Raw genomic sequence first — 20,210 nt, forward strand, 5'->3', positions numbered from 1 at the left:
TTCCAGTCCCTAGGAAGCATACTGGCTTCCACAGAAAAAGATAACATTAGGGCCACCTGGGTGGTTCAGTCAGTTAAGCACAGCATGTTTAAGATTCTCTCCCTCTCTCTTTTCCCCTCCCTGCTTGAGTGCTCCCTCTCTCTCAAAAATAAATTAAAAGAAAAGATAAAGACAAAATTAGCAACAAAATTTTCCTGATATTAATTTAAAAGGTACTTTCCCTTTAACCATTCAGGGCTCAAAACATTCTTATTTTGTATCTGTGGTAAAAACAATGTGTTGGATGTCTCCCCACATATACTTTTCCCCATTTTCTAAGAAAGATGAGGCAGACAGAAAGCAAATAGTCTAAGGGACTGTATTCCTAGCTTTTGTTTTTCTGATATGTAGACCCCACTCTGCTTTGTTCATTGGTTTGCCTGAGGTAGTAGGACGGGGGAGGGGGAGCAAGGGTAAAGGATGAAAGTGCATGAACAAAGTTTTTGGTTTAAAACACGCATACCTTAACTGGAAATCAGTCCTTTAGCAGAAAGATATTCCTCTTCCACAGCACATGCAACTCAAGCACGGAAGCAAGGGAAGCAAGGAGAGAAGGCGGCGGCACCTGGCAGGCCAGCCAGGCTCCTCCCACAGCACCCAAGTAGCCCAACAATAAACCTCTAACGGAATGCTTGACCAGAAGGGCACCAAGGCAATGATATCCCCGGAGGTCCCAACAAAGCTCCAGGTGTGTCTTCAGCTAGAAAGCTCAGAAAGCGTTGCTCTGATCACCTGTGGCAAATAACCTAATCTACCTCTAGAACGTTCGCGTATGCAGTTCCCGGGGAGGGAGGTAAGATTTACCATTATACAGTCACATAGAAAATATTTATTAGGACACTATTCATTATACATGGAAAAAAGGATAAAGTTTTCCTGTCTTATCTATGCTGCTGGGTCAGCAGCAACCCTGCGGCCAGAATGAGGCTGGGTCCCGGTCCCAGCCCCCATGGCGGCAGGGTTCTGTGGGGCGGGGGAGGAAGGTAGGTGAGGAGGCCCTGCCTATGTGAATTCAACAAGGGGTTAAAAAGCAGTCTACTCCTGAAAGGACCAAAACAACACAAAAACTTTTTCCCTCCAAAGTAAAAATCAGTAGTTTCGCCATCATGCCTCCAACATTTAAAAGATAAAAATTTTGCGGAGGAAAACATAGATCCAAGCGGTGGGTTTTATGAAAAGAACCGCGAGCCAGGCAGGTGCTGGTTGAATGGCCACACGTTGCTCCTGCCCTTATTGTTGGTGCTCCTCTGGCACTGCTTGCAGCGCAAATATCTCTCGCACTGGTCCAGGATAAAGAGCTTGTTTGCAGACCTGAGGAGAGGCAAGGACAGGCGGTCATTATTAGGGGCTCCCTGAGTCCGTGCTGGGGCCTAGCTTAGAAGCCGGTGCCGGAGAAGTGATGCAGCAGAGAAGGCACATACCTACCATCTAGGAGCTTAATGCCTGCCTGTGAGGGCCCACCTGCCATCTCTCCCGTCCACACGGCTTCCTGCAGCTCACCCCAGCTTGGCATGTTCTGCTGTTGGCATGTCTGCTATTTCCAGTAAATATAAGACTTGGTGCCTTCACAACCCTCTGACCCCAGCACTTCTCCCCAGCCCCACCCACCTAAACCCTCAGAAAAAACATAACTTGCCCAAGACCACACAGCCAGCAAACAGGTGTCTTCAAAGCTTTGCCATGTGGATACACTTTTATCTGTCAGGCTCTCGGGGGAAAGACAGCATTGAGAGGGAGAGCAGGCCATTAAGCTGCTGGTTAAGTTAAGCCCCAGCAGACAGTTAAGAGTAGACTTATAAGGTAAGTCTAGGAGTCCAGAGCCCTCTGGATGGTTAAGGGTAGGAGAGGGGGTGGAGACAAAGAGTAGGAGGACAAAAGGGGCTCAAAGCAGAGATGAAGGGATGGCAATAATTGATTTTGCATGTCAACAATTTTTCTTGATTATGCAGGACAGTCCCTGGTGTGTTCCCCTACCCTACCAACATTTCTACATGATTAGAATTCTGTAAAAAGGAGCATCAAGGACAGCCTTACAAGGTAAAAGAACAAATAATGTTAGCAGTGTTCAGGGGGGACCTACCTGGCTTGGTTTGGTGTTGGGATGGAGTATCATGTGCTAACTGCATTCATGGGAAGTTTGTTTTTGCTTCTGCTTTGTTTTTGTTTTTTTTTTTAACAGCAACCAATTCCTTCTTCCTAACCTGCTCCTGCTTGAGGCCCTGCCCACAACTTGGCTTCGGTCTTCAGGTAACAGGATTGCTCTGCCATGTCCCTGCTATGTCCCTGCCATATCCTGACACTCAAGGTTGTTTCCTATGTCTCCTCTATCCTTTATCACCACGTTGGCCAAGCAATCTTCCGAAATCCAGCAAAATCTCCCCAGCATTAATGTCACTGCCTTTTACCTGCTTTTCCCCAACATTAAGAAAATGCCCTGAGGGGCACCTGAGTGGCTCAGTCAGGTAAGCATCCAACTTCAGCTCAGGCCATGATCTCATGGTTCATGAGTTTAAGCCCCACATTAGGCTCTGCACTGGCAGTGGGTTCTCTCTTTCTTCCTCCCTCTCTGCCGCTCCCCCAGTCATGCTCTCTCACTCTCTCAAAGTAAACCAATAAATAAGCTTTAAAAAAAAAAAAAAGGAAAATGCCTTGAAACCCTAGTGCCCCTTCGTCTTCTCTAAGCCAAACAACCCCACTTCTACTTTGGAACTTCATTGCTACATCATCCCTCTTAGTCCCATTGTAACAAAATATGGGTTCTACCCATTAGAAAGACAGGTAAGAGATGCCTTAAAAGAATATCTTGGAACAGAGTTACAAACCAAGACTTATTATGACAAATTTTAACTATGGTAAAAATTAGTTGATATGTGGGAATTTAAAATATTATTTTGGTATATTCAGGATTTAATAACATGTGACTACATAGGCTTGGTCTGTTCAAGTTTTAACATACTATGAAATCATACCTTACATTTGTAAAATATTTTCTTTTTTTTTAAGTGTAATGTTTTTCCATCTCTTTATTTGATCACAAAATTCCTGTGTTAGCTATGTCATGCAGGTGTTTACTTTCTTCATCTTACAAATAAAAGACAAAAAGATTAGCTGCCTTTCCAAATTTAGTATTAATTCTCAAAGCCATGACTAGAGTCCTTGACTCTAGATTGTCAATCGGTAGCTGGGAAGAGGGGATATGGATATAATACATTTCAGGAACATGGTCTTGGGTTGGTTCTGTAACAGGCATTTCATTTTCCCAGTTGCCAATCTTACAACCCCTTGACTCTGCTCTTAAATGACCATTCTGTCAGACTTGGATGTGTCCAGATAGAAACTCCCTCTCCCTGTTTCCAGCTAGTTATTTCCAAGGAGAATTCCTACCCTCCCCCACCCCATGCTTCCCTACCCTCCACAATATGAAAATAAACTACCCTAAACAGAGGCAAAAATTAGGGCAAATATGGCAAGCATATAACACACATCCCAGCATTCTCCAATCCCATATCCATAGCAGACATTTCGAATATATCACCACAGCATTTCCTACTGAACCCAGAATTCTTTTCTCCACCAGGTTCACTAGGTAGCCACTGCTAATCAATGGGAGTTGGCACTGGAAACCTGTGTGCCATCCCAGGATTCCAGGAAAGTAAAGAAGGAGTGGAGGGGGTTTCTCTGCAAAAAACTTCTGGTTCCAATTGGGTATTACCGCTGGAAAGCCTTCTCCTCCATGTCCCGCTGTTTCTTCATTGCGATGCTCCTTTCCCAGTCCTTCAGCAAGCTCTCGTTCATTCTCTTCACCCGCTCCATCTCAGCCTTTCTGTCTGCCAGGTTTCTGGAGATAACAGCAGAGTCTGGTTTTGTTCACAATCACAATACCAGGGAGGGCATGCACCCACCCTGGAAGCCCCATTCCTTTATGGTAGATTACCCAGAAGACATTCTGGTTTTGTTCACTACTCCTTGAAATACACTGAAAGGAATGAACACTGAGAAAAACACTAAAATATTATAGGTCTCAAATAGCTTAGTGGTCTGGGACCTTTCATCTTCAATTCTGGTTTAAATTAGCAGGATTGAAACCTTTTTCCAATGAACAAATTCAGCCTTTAAAGCCATTAATTTCCTTTGAAGCTAATTTAATCTGAAGAATCATCTCAAATGGATTTCCTCTACTTTAGGTTTCTTTCCTTTTATTCCAGTCACTCAGCTGTCAGTAATCAGCCCGAATTGCTACAGGCATGTTACAAGGCAAAGTAGACAGGAATACAAATGAATGGCTAGAAACAGGGAAAGAAACAGAAGTGACTAGGCAAAACAAAATGAAATCAAGAAAGTATGTAACATTGTGAAGAAGGTTCAGAAAAAAAAAAAAGAGGAATGTCTGGTGAAAGTAAAGACATCAAAGAAGTAATTATGGTGTATCTCTCTTCAAGTACCATTTCCCAGAATTCCCAATGAAAAGTGTCTCTATTACTAGTCTCCAGACACGTAGCCACTGCTGTTGTGAATCATCTTAAACCTGGTTCAAATTATTTATATGTGTCTATTTGCCAGACTGAAACTCTTACCTTCAGTTCTCATTAAAGTCTAGAAAGGACTTCACTAAATGTGCAGGTTGATTTAGCCTGCTCTGCCAGGCTTTGTGTTACAGGCAGCCACTGCCACTAGGTGTCAGGACCCTCTGATAAAAATCAGTAATGGACTGTGTGCTGGTTTGCTTTTCCTAAAATAAACATGGCCGTTTTCCTCCAAGGAGCATTGAGCAATTCAGCTATTGTGTGGTCATTATAAAGATTAAATGAGATAATATACAGAAAGTACCAATGCCTATAACACAATGAGAGCTCAATGACTAAATGGTACCTATTATATATTTCTTTCATAACCTTTTTTTCCTTTTCATAGTGTTTTTTAATTGTAACACAAACCACATAAAGTTGACCATCTTAAAAAATTTTAAGAGTACAGATACATAGCATTAAGTACATTTGCATTGTTGTGCAACCAATATCCAGAACTTTTTTTTTTTTTAATTTATTGTCAAGTTAGCTAACATACAGTATAAACAGTGTGCTCTTGGTTTTGGGGGTAGATTCCCATGATTCATCGCTTACATACAACAGCCAGTGCTTATCCTAACAAGTGCCCTCCTCAATGTCCATCACCCATCCCCCCCATCCCGGTTCCCCCAACAACCCTCAGTTTGTTCTCCACATTCAAGAGTCTCTTATGGTTAGCCTCCCTCTCTGTTTGAAAGTATTTTTTAAATAGTTCTATACTATTTTAAATAGTATAGAAACTCTATACTCATTAACCAACTTCTCATTTCTCCCTCCCCCTAGTGCCTAGAAAGCACTGTTCTACTTTTTCCATGAATTTGACCACTCTGATAACCTTATAGAAGTGGAATCATACAATATTTTGTATTGTATTATAATGACTGGCTTATTTTACTTAGCATAATGTCATCAACGTTCATCTGTGTTGTAGCATGTGTCATAATTTCCTTCCTTCTGAAGGCTGAGTAATATTCCATTGTATGCGCGTTAACACATTTTGTTTATTCATTCCTCTGTGGCCAGACATTTGGGTTGCTTCCCTTTCTTGGTTACTGAAGGCTGTGATGAACATGGGAGCGCAAATATCTCCTCAAGATCCTATTTTCAACTCCAGCAAAAAAACCTACTAGAACCGATAAATGAATTCAGTAAGGTCACAGGATACAAAATCAATGTAAAGAAATGTGTTGCATTTCTATACACTAATAACGAAGCACCAGAAAGAGCAATTAAGAAAATAAACCCATTTATAATTGTACCAAACTTAACCAAGGAGGTAGAAGATCTGTGCTCTGAAAACTATAAAACACTGATGAATGAAATTGAAAATGATACAAACAGGGGCTCCTGGGTGGCTCAGTAGGTTGAGCATCTGACTTTGGCTTGGGTCATGATCTTGCGGTTTGTGAGTTCGAGCCCCGCATCAGGCTCTGTGCTGACAGCTCAGAGCCTGGATCCTACTTTGGATTCTGTGTCCCCCTGTCTCTCTGCCCACCCCTGCTTGTGCTCTCTCTCCTTCAAAAATTAATAAAAAAAATTTTTTTAAAGAAAATGATACAAACAAATGGAAAGACAGTCCATGCTCATGGACTGGAAGAACAAATATTGTTAAAATGTTCATATACCCAAATCAGTCTATAGATTTAATGAAATCCGTATCAAAATACCAAAAGCATTTTTCACAGAACTAGAACAAATAATACTAAAATTTGTATGGAAACACAAAAGGCCTCAAATAGCCAAAGCAATCTTCAAAGAAAAAAAAAATCCCAAACCTGGAGGCATCACAATTCCAGACTTCAAGTCATATTACAAAGCTGTAGTGATCAAAACAGTATTGTACTGGCACAAAAAATAGACACAGAGATAGATTAATGGAATAGAATAGAATGACCAGAAATAAACCCACAAGTGTGTGGTCAATTAAACTTCAACAAAGCAGGAAAGAACATTCAATGGGAAAAAGTCTCTTTGACAAATGGTATTGGGAAAACTGGACAGCGACATACAGAAGAATGAACCTGGACCACTTTCTTACATCATACACAAAAATAAACTCAAAATGGATTAAAGACCTAAACATGAGACTTGAAACCATAAAAATCCCATAAGAGAGCATAGGCAGTAATATTCTGACATCGGCCATGACATCTTTTTAGATATGTCTCCTGGGGCAAGGGAAACAAAAGCAAAAATAAACTATTGGGACCATATCAAAATAAAAAATATATAAAGAACTTCTACAACTCAACACCAAAAAAACAAATAATCCAAGTAAAAACTGGGCAGAGGATCTGAACAGATATTTCTCCAAAGAAGACATAAAGATGGCCAACAGATAGATAAAAAGATGCTCAACATCATTCATCAGCAGGGAAATGCAAATCAAAACCACAATGAGCCATCACCTCACACCTGTCAGAATGGCTAAAATCAAAAACACAAGAAACAAGTGTTGGTGACAATGTGGAGGAAAAGGAACCCTCATGCACAGTTGGTGGGAATGCAAATTGGTGCAGCCACTGTGGAAGACAATATGAAGGTTCCTCAAAATATTAAAAATAAAACTACCCTACAATCCAGTAATCGCATTACTGGGTATTTACCCAAAGAATATAAAAACACTACTTTGAAGGGATATATGCACCTCTATGTTTACTGTAGTGTTATTTACAATAGCCAAATTATGGAAACAGCCCAGGCATCCATCAATAGGTGAATGGATAAAGATGTGATGTGTGTGTGTGTGTGTGTGTGTGTGTGTGTGTGTGTGTGTGTATACATATATACACATACAATGGATGTTATTCAGCCATAAAAAAAGAATGAGACCTTGCCATTTGCAACAACACAGATACGTCTAGAGGTTATAATGCTAAGCAAAATAAGCTAGTCAGAGAAAGACAAATACCAGATGACTTCTCTCATATGTGGAATTTAAGAACCAAAACAAACAAAAAAAGGGGGGATAAAGAGAAAACAAAAAACAGACTCTTAACTATAGAGAACAAACAGGTGGTTACCAGAGGGAGGTGGATGGGGTATGGGTGAAATAGGTAAAAGGGATTAAGAGTACACTTACCTTGATAAGCAATGAGTAATGCATGGAATTATTGAATCACTATATCGTACATCTAAAACGTACAATGTTATATTACACTATATGTTATGTATAACATTTCATGTTAACTATACTGGAGTGAAAATAAAATAATTTTTTAATTTTCTAAAAAGGATCCTGCTTTCAATTCTTTTAGATATATACACAGAAGTGGAATTGTTGAATCATATGGTAATTCTATTTTTAATTTTTTGAGTAACTGCCATGCTGTTTTCCATAGCGGCTGCACCATTTTACATTCTCATCAATTGTGCCCGGGGTTTCTATTTCTCCACATCCTTACCAACAGCTACTATTTTCTGGGTTTTGATAGGAGCCATCCTAACGAATATGACCCTAGTATCTTTCTCTTTTTTCTTTAGTTTTAGTTTTTGCGTTTGTTTTTGCTTGCCTCAGTTTTCTTTATCTTTCCTTTTTACATCATAATTGCATCTTAATGGTTTTGTCTACTACTGAATCGACAGTTTTCTTCCTTTCTAATCTTTTGCATAGTCTAAAAGAAGTACTTGTTAAATGTTTCATGGTGCATGTGGTATAAGAAAAATCTATAATTATTCTTGATTTGGACATTTCACAAGACAATCAAAGCACAGATTTTATAATACAAAATACATGATAGCACATTTTATCTTTGCATTTGTGAAACCTTAAGATGTTATTCTGCAAACATATGTTTTCTTTGCATAAAGCCCTAGGGGGAAGAAAAGATAGCCATCTCACCTGTATACATTACAGTGATATATAGATCTTAAACAGTGTAAGATTTTTTCTTCCATCTACATAAATGAGTTGCAAGGAGAAAAATGAACAATTTGCTAACTGCTTACTTCATTCAGACTGTCATAGACTTGGCCTCCAGGATGGATATGTGATTGGAATTAAATTATTAAATTGTGTAATACAAAACACAGCTACATTTGCAATCTCACCATCCTACTTTGCTACCTTTATTCACTGGAGTTGATTTTGCTACCTTTATTCACTGGAGTGGAGAATCCCTGTCTCTCAGGTCTAGATAAGTAAATATTCAGTAAAACATGAAACACTTCTTAGCTTGGAGAGGCACACATTTAGTTAAAAGCTAAATGACATCTATTCCAAACAGTACAAACAATGACAGCTGACAGCCGAATAAGGCTGACCTGCCCACGGTTCAGAAAGTGGAAACAATGTGTTAGTAAGCAGCTATCTCACTGTGGCTTTGATTTGCATTTCCCTAATGATTAGTGATGTCGAGCAGCTTTTCAAAAGCTTTTTGGCTATAATTGTATTCTTTTTAAAAGGATAGTTTAAAAATTCAGTTTAATTTAGATGCTAAGAAAGTGAGAAAATGAAGTGGGGCTACAGGGGAGGCAAACTTGGATTCCCACAAGACTGCTGTTGGAAGCAAATTGCCATACCTTTTTAGAAAGCAAACTGTCAGTATCTGGTGATATTTAAAATATGCCATACGCTGGCATCCAGCAATTCCACTTTTAGGATTTTATCCAATGGAAACAAAAGAACCAGTATGAAGATATATATTAAAAATGTTTAATGCAAAATTGTTGTAATAGCAAACCATCTGGAAACAGAGTGAATGTTCATCAATAATGCAAAAGTTAAATTATAGCAATCCATATTATAGATATCATGCTGTTTTTGAAGAAGAATGAATTTCGTTTCTATGTACTGATCTGAACATGAATTAATGATGCATTATTAGGTTAAAGAAAGATTGGGCTGCAGAGTAATGTATAAGATCTCACAGCTCTTATTTTCATTTACAAAAATGGAAGGAAAAAAAATATGCATCTTATTTGAATATATTTGTAAAGAATAGAAAAAAATATAGAAGGCTAGGGGGAGATTATTAACTTTTTTTTAATCTCTCCACCAATTGACTTTTTTTTTAAAGTTTATTTATTTTCAGAGAGAGCAAGAGAGAGCATGCGGGAAAGGGCAGAGAGAAAGGGAGATAAAGAGAATCCCAAGCAGGCTCCCTACCATCAGTACAGAGCCCAACATGCAGCTCAAACTCAGACACCACGAGATCATGACCTGAGGCAAAATCAAGAGTCAGACACGTAACTGACTGAGTCACGCAGGCGCCCCACCAATTGACTTATTTTAATAAGCATAATTTGTTATATTTTTTATAAACAAAAGCAGAAGAGTTTAAAGAAAAAGAAGTAAAAATACTTTAGCAGGCCTGTTTGTTTCATAGTGACTAAATGATCCCCTCTGAAAGAAAGTGACCCTCTACTTGCCGTAGGAGGGCCTCAGATGACATCCTGAGATGGACCAGAGACAGGGAAGTTGGAAAAGAAAAGTGAGAGAATATGGAATAACTAGTAAAGGATATAGAAACAGGAGACAAGGACCTGACCCCTACAGAAAAGGGGGTCTGGGACCAGAGCTTCAACAAGAGAGATAACCAATTAAAGACCTCAGTTCATATTTGTTCAGAGCTTTGCGGTTACCAAAAACGTTCTCAAATGCATACTCATATAATTCTCACAGTAAGGAGAGGTAGGGCAGGTATATTATCCTTATGTTTCATGTGAGGAAAAGAGGGCCCAAAGAACCCTGTGTGTGTGTGATTTGGCCCAGGTCATGGAGCTTGGAAGTGGACAGAGTTTAACATCACTCATCATCAGAGAAATGCAAATCAAAACCACAATGAGTAATCACTCTATACCAGTTAGAATGGCTAAAATCAAAATGACAACAAACAACAGGTGCTGGTGAGGATGTGGAGACAAAGGAACCCTTGTGCAGTGCACTGTTGGTGGGAATACAAACTGGTGCAGCCACTATGGAAAACAGTATGGAGCTTCCTCAAAGAGTTAAAAATAGAACTACCACAGGATCCAGTAATTCCACCTTTGGGTATTCACCCAAAGAAAATGAAAACGCTAATTCAAAAATATATATGCACCCCTAAATTTATTGCAGCATCATTTATAATAACCAATATGTGGATGCATCCAAGCATCCATCAATAGATGAATGGATAAGAAAAATGTGGTGTATATATACACACACACATACACACACACCGTGAAATATTACACTGCCATAAAAAAGGATGAGATTGTGTCATTTGAGATGACATGGATGGACCCAAGGAGTTTTATGCTAAATGAAATAACAAGTCAGACTGAGAAAGACAAATACCATATGATTCTACTCATGAGTGGAATCTAAAAAAAAAAAATGAATAAACAAACAAAAAAGCAGAATCAGCTCTATAAATAGAGAGAACAAACTGAAGGTTGCCAGAGGGAAGGGTGGGGGGTGGATGATCAGGCAAAATGGGTGAAGGTGAGTGGGAGATACAGGCTTCCAGTTATGGAATGGTAAGTCATGGGAATAAAAGGCAGAGCATAAGGAATACAGTCAATGATATTGTACTAGCAATGTAACAGGAAAAATGGTAGCTACACCTGTGGTCAACATAATGTATAAACTCATCAAATCAAAAAAGAAAAGAAGGAAAGGAAAGAAGGGAAAGGGAAGGAAAAGAAAAGGAAAAGAAAGAAACTGGGTGTTTGTTGTTTGAATTTAAAGGTATTTGCATTGATAAGGCATAAAGTCCTCCTCTGCCTACGTGGCCACCTTCACCATCCCTCACCAGCCGTCATCAGTGCAGCTTACTACATGAACAGTTCTTAGGAGGAAGAGGGTTTATTGGAGAAACAACCCAAGTTTCATGTCTGTGTCTAGTTGAGAAAAATAGCTGCTTTGTGGCTCACACTGTATTTCCAACAAGTGGACAACTCTTTTAAGAAGTTGTACTGTAAAGGGAAGGAAAAATATGGAGAGGTAACTGGTGAGAGGGGTGGATCGAGACTGGTTGGTTGGGTTGTTGTTTTTTTTAATCAATAACCTTTCTTCATTGAGTGAATTGTGAGGACGAAACAAGATGAAGTTTGAAGGATAATATTTTGTACATAGTAACTCCTCAATGTGTTCACTATTATTATTGTTTCTGTGCTGTTGTAGGAGAAGGAGAGAAAGAGAAGGGGAATGTGGAGAGGGGAGCAGGAGAGGAGGAGGAGGAAGAAAGACCTGGGGTCCCTTACTCTTTTTGTGTCCTCTGAAGCAGCTGCAAATCCTGCTTCTGGCCCACCAGGTGCTGCAGGATGGTTCTTCTTTTCTGGCTAGCAGCGGTCTCCATCTGGTGCTTCATGTATTTCTGGTCTCGCTTTCGCTTTTGCACCATCATTTCACTCTCATCCTTAGCAAAGATGGGTTCACAAGGCTCTGGCTCAAACGTGGACATTTGCATGGATTTATTCTTTATCTGAAACAGGGACACATATAATACAGATCAGAATGATACCAGGCAATAAACCTTACACACAACAGTGTAGCATAGTAAAATACCAGTCCCTTAGAGGCAGGAGCAAGGGCTGCAAAAACCACCAAATGGGTAACACACAAGGCTACAGTTTTTATACGTATTTTTAGAATGCTACTACAGAACTGTAGAACTTTGAAATAACAGTTGTCCCCTTACCTGTGCATCCAAAGCTCTCTTATAACACTGGGTGTCTTCCATCTTATCTCTGATGTATTTGGCTCTCTGTGCATCAAGTCTAGCAATTAAAGATAAGAGGAGGCGGGGGCGACGTTCATTATTGTCTTCAGTAATACCGATTAACATCACTAAAATGTATTTAATAAGTATCAATAGGAGTGAGAGCCTGGTAAATAAAAAGTGGCATTTCTTTCTAGGAGCTTCCATTTTAAGAAAGAAAGGAGTAATTCAAATGCATAGGCTAGTGGACAATGTGTTGAATAGAGGACAGACATGACAAGTGTAAGCAGAGGAATGACCATTTTGTCCAAATTCACTACCACTAAGACAGGTCCTCCTTCACCCTCCCACCACCCCCCCCACTCCCCCCCCACCCCTGTGCTTTAAAAAACCGTGACAGGAAAGCAGGAAGTGTCTATTTCTTCTACAAAACGATTCACCATAAGACTCCTTTTTAAGAAAGTGATATTTCCCATTATACATTATGATTCTGTTATATGCAACCTAGAGGGAACCCATATGATCTATAAAGCGAGTATAATGGAACATAAACATTTTGTAGAAAAATAATTTTTCAGTCCCAAAAGCTAGCTTATTATTTGTTTTAGGAGTCTCTCTCACACTACAGTAGCCTCTTTAATTTCTCTCCTGACCTCAGTAGTAGAAGTGTGACTCGCCCTTAGGCAGGTTTGAACTCTGACCCTATCCCAGACCTCAGATGATCTGAACAATACCAATCAGATTCTCTTTCCTGAATATTCAGAATTGAGACTAACATTCATCCAGGTTTGAGCTGGAATAAAGATGATGTCTACCAAGGAGCTATGGGGGTGAGCAGAGGGAAGGATTCTTTACATGACTTTTTAGTCCTTGATTCTAGTCCTCTTAGATCCCCTCTCCCCCACATTCCGGGTTCCCCTGTGAGATACCAGTACTGACATTAAACCCCAGCTTTGACTTGAGATTGACTGGGAATAGCTGGGAATAGTGCTTGTTCAAGACAAGTCCCCTCCTTCATCTACCAGTATTAGTGATCACAAAACAATACAAAATGATTCTCTATAATTAGTTATAGATTGGTATCACTATAATGATAATTATAATAATGACAGCTTTTTTCATTTTTCTAATGAAATGTAATGCTGTGGTACTGGCTGCCAGCTGGGTTGGTTGGCTCAGTTGGTTATAGTTGTGCTAATGAAACTACCAATGCTGATTGACTCCCACATGGAAATAAGCTTCACGTGAAAATTCTGAACCCGTTTTTAGAGCCTGTCAACCAGACTCACTCCTCTGTGAGATGCTTTTGTTCTAGGCGGCCCATCAGCTCTCTGTTTTGTCTTTGCTTTATTTGCTTTTCCCGTCTGTTATCCATTTGTTTCAGGAGACTTTGGGAATATTCTTCTTGTTTAAAAGCATTAATCTCAGAACTGAGTGGCCGTTTATCAAATAGGAAAGATTTCTGGAATGAAGGAGAAGCAATTCATTTACTTTAAAATACCAAAAAGCAACAAAGAATAAAGGTAGTAATTCAGAAAACTAAAATCCATGATTAACTTATAGTATTTGCAGGTATTAGCAACAGAAATTTTGAAAAGACTCACACAAAATTCAGGTTTCTCCTTCTTGTGGATTCTTATAGCTTCAGCAACTCCAAGATTATAGGCAGCATTTTTTTGATTCTGTGCTCTATTAGCCAGATTTCTCATCTTTGAAAACAAACAAACAAAAAATTACGTACTGAAAATACAGCCTTTAAAAATTTAATTCTAGGGGCGCCTGGGTGGCTCTGTTGATTGAGCGTCCGACTCCGGCTCAGGTCGTGATCTCGCGGTCTGTGAGTTCAAACCCCACATTGGGCTCTGTGCCAACAGCTCAGAGACTGGAGTCTGTTTCAGATTCTGTGTCTCCCTCTCTCTCTGACCCTCCCCTCTTCATGCTCTGTCTCTCTCTGTCTCAAAAAAATAAATAAACGTTAAAAAAATTTAATTCTATTACATTATAATAATCCAACTGAGGTAGAAACTCGCCTTTTGGAGGCAATGGTACTTTCTATAAAGCTTCATAGATTTATAAAAGTGGGTTGGGGAAGGTTTTTTTTCTTTTTTCCTGTGGCTTTAGGCAGCACCTCTGTGGGGATCGTAAGAGGGAATGGAAGATTTCTTAAGTGGTTACCTGGTATCCAAATGCAGGAAAGAGAAGTATGGTCAACTATGGGAGACCACAGAAATCTGGACAGTGCAAATATGGGGGTACCATCCTCTCTTTGCTTGCTTGAGATAGGCCATAGATTTGAAGGGGAAAGCCTTGGTTATGTTGTATTAGAAATCACAAATAAAACCATATAAATCCAGGAGTTCCACCTTTAAAACTAAGTCCTTGGGGGTTGGGGAGAGGGAGAAATCAGGGGCAGGTACAAACATTCAGCTGCTTGGACATTCATCCCAGTGTTGCTCACTATTATGAAAACTTGCATACAACCCAAGTTTTAGTCCAACAATAAGGAAATGATTAAATACATTACAGTACAGACATATGACGGGGCATTTAACGTGGCCCTTTAAAATCATATTCCTACGGTCCCATTCTTCAGTCGGAGTGTTGAACTACCTGGTGTTTCTGGAGCTCCTCTTGATCCTTCATCATTTGATACTGCCGAATGTGTTGCTCAATTTCTCTCTCCCCTCTCTTCCTCTCACTGCTGTGGTGTCGTGACAAATTGCGCAGCGCTCGTTGCAAACACACATAACACAATTCCTACAATACCGAGTTTGAAGACAAACTGAGTTTTTTGCCTTTTACTTGTTTTCCTTCACATTCCCTTCACAAGCTTTCCAGAGACTGAGTATGTCACGCAACATACTCTATAAATGAATGTATTGATGGCAATTAGAAACATGAGTCTTGCAAAGTGGGCTCCACAAATATCCAAGAGGATTTACTGAACTCTCATTTGATCAAAAGTATTTATAGCAGGTGGGCCTGGGTGGTTCAGTCAGTTAAGTATCTGACTTTGGCTCAGGTCATGATCTCTCATGGTTTGCAAGTTCGAGTCCTGCATTGGGTGAGCCCCACTTCTCTCTCTCTCCCCCCCCCTCTCTGCCCTTGCTCACTGCACCCTCTCTTTACCTCAAAAAAGAAATGTATTTGTAGCAAGTGAAAATTAGAAAGAGATATACCAACCCTACTTGTGTTAACCCTAGTAGATTTTAATAATGGATATGTTTATTGGAGTCTAATTTGGGGTCCTGAGTATTTGAACCATATCCATACATTGAAAAAAAAAAAAAAAAGCAATTCCCATAACTCTTACTGAGAAACAGAAGTCAGAAACAGAAAGAGAACTTTGTTTGAAGACACTGTACCTGCCCTGCCTTAGTATGATCCTGGCAACCAGTGGCTGGAGAAATGTTATGCTTCATTTTATTGTAATCTTTCAAATAATGTGGAGATGATAAGCTATAAAAACAGTGCAACATGAATTAATGTTTAAAAGTCTGACATGAGCTATGATAATTTGGGAAGCAAGCACAAATATAAGGGAAAGAAAAATAATCTTAGCGATCTTTCTCAGAGGATCTATGGTTTGTGTCAAATAAACTGGGGTTTGAATCCCAGCTTTTTTGCTTACAAGTTGACTGACATTAGGCAACCTGGGTCATCTTGCAAAAAATCTCAGTTACCAATGCTATGAAATGGGTATAAAATGTATTCATTCTACAAAATGTATTGTGCTTATTATATGCACTATTTTAGGCATGGGAGATGCAGTAAAGAACAAAATATACAAAAAAAATAAGAAAAAGAAATCCTTGTCCTTATGGAATTAACATTCTGATAAGAACTGACAGCCTGCTGATAAACAAGTAAGTCAATTCAATAGTATATGTGATTGGGTGGCTCAGTCAGTTGAGCATCTGACTCTTGATTTCGGCTCAAGTTATAGTCTCAGGGTTGTGGGATTGAGCCCCACATCAGGCTCTGCTCTGAGTATTGGAGTCTGCTTGTGATTCTCTCCCTATCTCTCTGCCTCTCCCCCACTCACACACATACTCTCTCTCTCAAAATAATAAACTTATTTAAAAAATAGAATGTGTGAAGGTGATAAATGCCCTACAATGCTGGAGGGATGGAGTATTGAACCATAAAACAGAACGCCCATGTAAGATGTACCAAGAAGGTGATATTTAAGTAAATAGCTGGAAGAAGGAGGGGTTAATAATAATCAAATATCTGATGCAAAAAGCATTCCAGGCAGAGTGAATGAGTACAAAGTCCTTGAGGTGGGAGTGTACCTGTGCTCAAAGTAGCCAGTGAAAGATGAGATAGCAGACAGAAAGTAGGAGAGAGATCAGAGACCAAACAGGCTCTTGGAGGCCATGGCAAGGGCTCTGGCTTTTACCCTGGGTAAGAATGGAATCCATTGGAGGGTACAATGTCCAGTATTAACAAAACTATGGAGAAGACAGCAGTCCCTCATATTTCTGCTACTGGGAAGATAATTTGATATAACCTTCCTGAGAATAATTGGTAGCATGTATCAAAGGCATGAAAAATGGGTTCATCTCTTACCTCTAAAATTTTACTTTAAAGTTTTTATTCTATAGAATATTCAGGTGCATGCAGAGAATTATGTGTAGCTATATTGTCACAGTATGGTTTATAATATTAAAAAACTAAAAATAATCTAAATATCCAAAAGGAGATGAGTTAAACAAAAGGTTTAATTAATGAAATGATGTGCAATTATTTGTTCATGTTCTGGGACATTCAAAGCCATGGGAAAATGTTAACCACTTATTGTTGAGTATAACAAAGTTTCATATGATATGATCTCAGTTGTACTTAAAATGTGTGTATATGTTTCAAATATAAATATATGTATAATGGGTGATTTTTTTGTATCTATTCCTTTTCTCATTTTTCAAAATTTCTGTGATACACATTACACACACACACACACACACACACACACACACACACACACACACCCAACCATTTTTTGGTCAACATCTATAGGAAGCCTCCACCAATAAGCCCTAACAATTAATTACTCCCTCCTCCTTGCAGCTCCTGTACTTTCTTTTGTTGTCTTTACCATGTGTACTACTTCTTTAGTGTCAGTCTCCCTAAGAGACTGTTTACATGTCTTTTATATGTCTTACAGCTCTGTGTCTTTGGTGTCTAAAGTAATGCCCAGCATACTGTGGTGCTCAGTGTCTGTTGGATTGAACTAAATTCCAAAGTACAAGACATTTAATTCACAATTATCTTTCATAACCATGAGATTATTCAAAACAAGCATGCCCAGGGTTTTGAACATGACTTTAGTACCACAGAGTGCATAAATCACACATATGATAGCTGATACATTGTGACACATTAACAAATTCAAATTTGCTAGCCCAGTGCAGTGTAAATAATCAATGCTCAATAGATAACTTGAGTATGGTTGACTAATTTGAGGTTTTAAAAAGTGTCCTACTTGGGGTGCCTGGGTGGCTCAGTCTGAGCATCTGACTCTTGATTTCAGCTCAGGTCATGATCTCACAGTTCCTGAGATCGAGCCCTGCTTGGGATTCTGTCTCCCTCTCTCTCTGCCCCTACCCCACTTGCTCTCCATCTCTCAAAATTAGTAAAAGATAAACTTTAAAAAAAAGTGTGTTAAAAAAAAGAAAATAGAAATCTTTTGGGGTGCCTGGGTGGCTCAGTCAGTTAAGCATCTGACTCTTGATCTCAGCTCAGGTTATGATCTCATGGTTTGTGAGTTCAAGCCCCACATCAGGCTCTGCACTCACAGTGTGGAGCCTGCTTAGAATTCTCTCTCTCCTCTGTCTGACTCTCCTTTGCTTGCTCTCTCTCTCTCTCTCTCTCTCTCTCTCTCTCTCAAAACAAATAAGTAAACTTAAAAAAAATGAAAATAGAAATCTTTTGACATAACATTGTTAGAAGACATGACCATAATGAATTGTAATACATTCATTCATTCAAAGAATGTTTATTGAATGCCAGCCATGTTTAGCAAAACTGCTTTCCAATTTGATCCAAATAATGAAACTATGTTATATCATAATATCCAAGCACTCAGAAAACAAGGGAAATTTTCCCAAATCCACAAGAGAGTTAGATGTTCTCTCCCCTGTGCTATTTTGTTTCCACCTCTGTCATAGTGTTTATCCTACTGAGTCATAATTTATCACTCTATGTATGCCTGGCTTTCCCACTAGATTATGAGCCCTGACTGAATTTATTATCCCAATCACCTAACAGGTAGAATGTACTCAAGGATACAGAATGAAGGAATGAATAAACACTCATTTAAATTCCCTGCATCAAGATATAACTCAAAAATATATTTAGTAACAGACACCAGATAAAATACCAATGCATTACCTTTCGCAGTTCACACTCTTACCACCACTAACACTCTGCTCCGCCGTGTTTGGAAAGCTGATGTTTGTCACTTTGAAAGGAGAGAGAGCATGTTTTTCTCGAAGTCTCTTGTGTGTTATGATCTCTGTAAAATGAATGAAACCAAGTTTCCTTTCAACTTTAAATGGGTGGTTTTGTACTTAACTAATTTTTAAAACTCGTTATTTTACCCGGGAAAATTTATATATAAGATACATTTCTTATCTTAAATTATTGTCCCTTGCCCTAGTGTGATTCAAACAAATATTTTTTTGTATATTTATTACGTGCAAGACACTGGCTAGTCACTTTAGAAAATACACGAGGCAAGTCTTTGCCCTTCAAGATCTTTCAAAAGATATACAGAAAGTTCTCAACTTAATAATGGTTTGACTTATGATTTGTGACTTTGGCTTTTGATGGTGTAAAGTGATGTGCATGCAGTACAAACTGCACTTTGAATTTTGAATTGTGATCTTTCCCTGGACTAGTGATATGTGACACAACATTCCCTTGGGGGATGCTGGGCGGCCCAGCAAGCTGCAGCAGACAGCCAGCCACAGTTAGGAGAGTGAACAAGCGATACACTTCCAGCTATTCTGTACCCATGCAACCAGTCTGTTTTTCACTTCCAGTAGTCAATAAGTTACATAAGATATTCAATACTTTATTATAAAATAGGCTTTGTGTTAGGTGATTTTGTCCAACTATAGGCTAATGTAGGCTAGATGACACATTTCAGACAGGCTAGCTATAATGTTCAGTAGGTTAGATGTATTAAACACATTGTCAGCTTATGATAGCTTCAACTTATAATGAGTTAACCTGAACATAACCCCATCGTTAAATTGGGGAAGATCTATAGTTGTAGAGAAAAATAAGATATAGACAAAAACCCCAAGAGCTCTCATCGTGGAGGTCTTATTACGTGCCTACAATGCTAAGTCGCTTTGCATACATTGCATAAATAGCAACTCAGGGCAATGATGAAAAATGTCTACATTCCAATTGATGGTGCTATCTTTAAGGGTCTGCCATGTTTAGAGATGAAAGAAGACACTTCAGAATCCAGTGATGAGAGAAGTGTTCATGGAGTAAGTGCGATGTAAAAATGATGCTAAGAGGTGAGTAGGATTGGGCTAGACTATAAGAAAAGGAAGGACATTCTAGGCAAGAGAAAAAGAATGAACAAAAACACGAAGTCAGGGAAGGACAAGATGTGTTAGAAGGACATAAATAGACAATTCTGCTCAGAGAAGGAATCTATAGGAAACAGTGACAGATGAGGTTACAGACACAAAAGCATGTGAATATTAGGCTAACAGTTTACATGTAATCCTGTAGGCCACATGTTGCAAAAACAATATCCACAAGCCAATGTTTACCCACTGACATGGGGTTTTTTTTGGCTCTATCAGCATTTTTTGCTTCAACGTCAATTAGTGTGTTGCCTACAAAGCAATAATCTCCTAAAGGAAGTTTCCAAAGAGTGGCATGGCAACCCCTAAGGATCCCTAGGATCCTTTCCAAAAGTCTTTGAAATCCTAGG

The 20,210-nt window shown here is 39.1% G+C and overlaps 1 protein-coding gene across 1 annotated transcript in view; it reads right to left on the reverse strand.

Moving 5' to 3' along the window:
• Positions 1-1,189: 1,189 nt before the first annotated feature.
• The window catches only part of CCDC81 (coiled-coil domain containing 81), a 37,665-nt gene continuing 18,644 nt past the window's right edge, over positions 1,190-20,210 (reverse strand). The window contains exons 7-15 of the mRNA XM_047824230.1: positions 18,644-18,767; positions 15,616-15,709; positions 14,861-15,007; positions 13,855-13,959; positions 13,540-13,712; positions 12,230-12,308; positions 11,793-12,013; positions 3,752-3,877; positions 1,190-1,350 (exon numbers count right to left, since the gene is read on the reverse strand). Of these exons, the coding sequence (XP_047680186.1) occupies positions 1,209-1,350; positions 3,752-3,877; positions 11,793-12,013; positions 12,230-12,308; positions 13,540-13,712; positions 13,855-13,959; positions 14,861-15,007; positions 15,616-15,709; positions 18,644-18,767 (1,211 nt within the window). The 3' untranslated portion in view covers positions 1,190-1,208. The remainder of the gene's footprint in view (positions 1,351-3,751; positions 3,878-11,792; positions 12,014-12,229; positions 12,309-13,539; positions 13,713-13,854; positions 13,960-14,860; positions 15,008-15,615; positions 15,710-18,643; positions 18,768-20,210) is intronic.

This window comes from Prionailurus viverrinus, chromosome D1 (genome assembly GCF_022837055.1).
Source record: "Prionailurus viverrinus isolate Anna chromosome D1, UM_Priviv_1.0, whole genome shotgun sequence".
Lineage (NCBI taxonomy): Eukaryota > Metazoa > Chordata > Mammalia > Carnivora > Felidae > Prionailurus > Prionailurus viverrinus.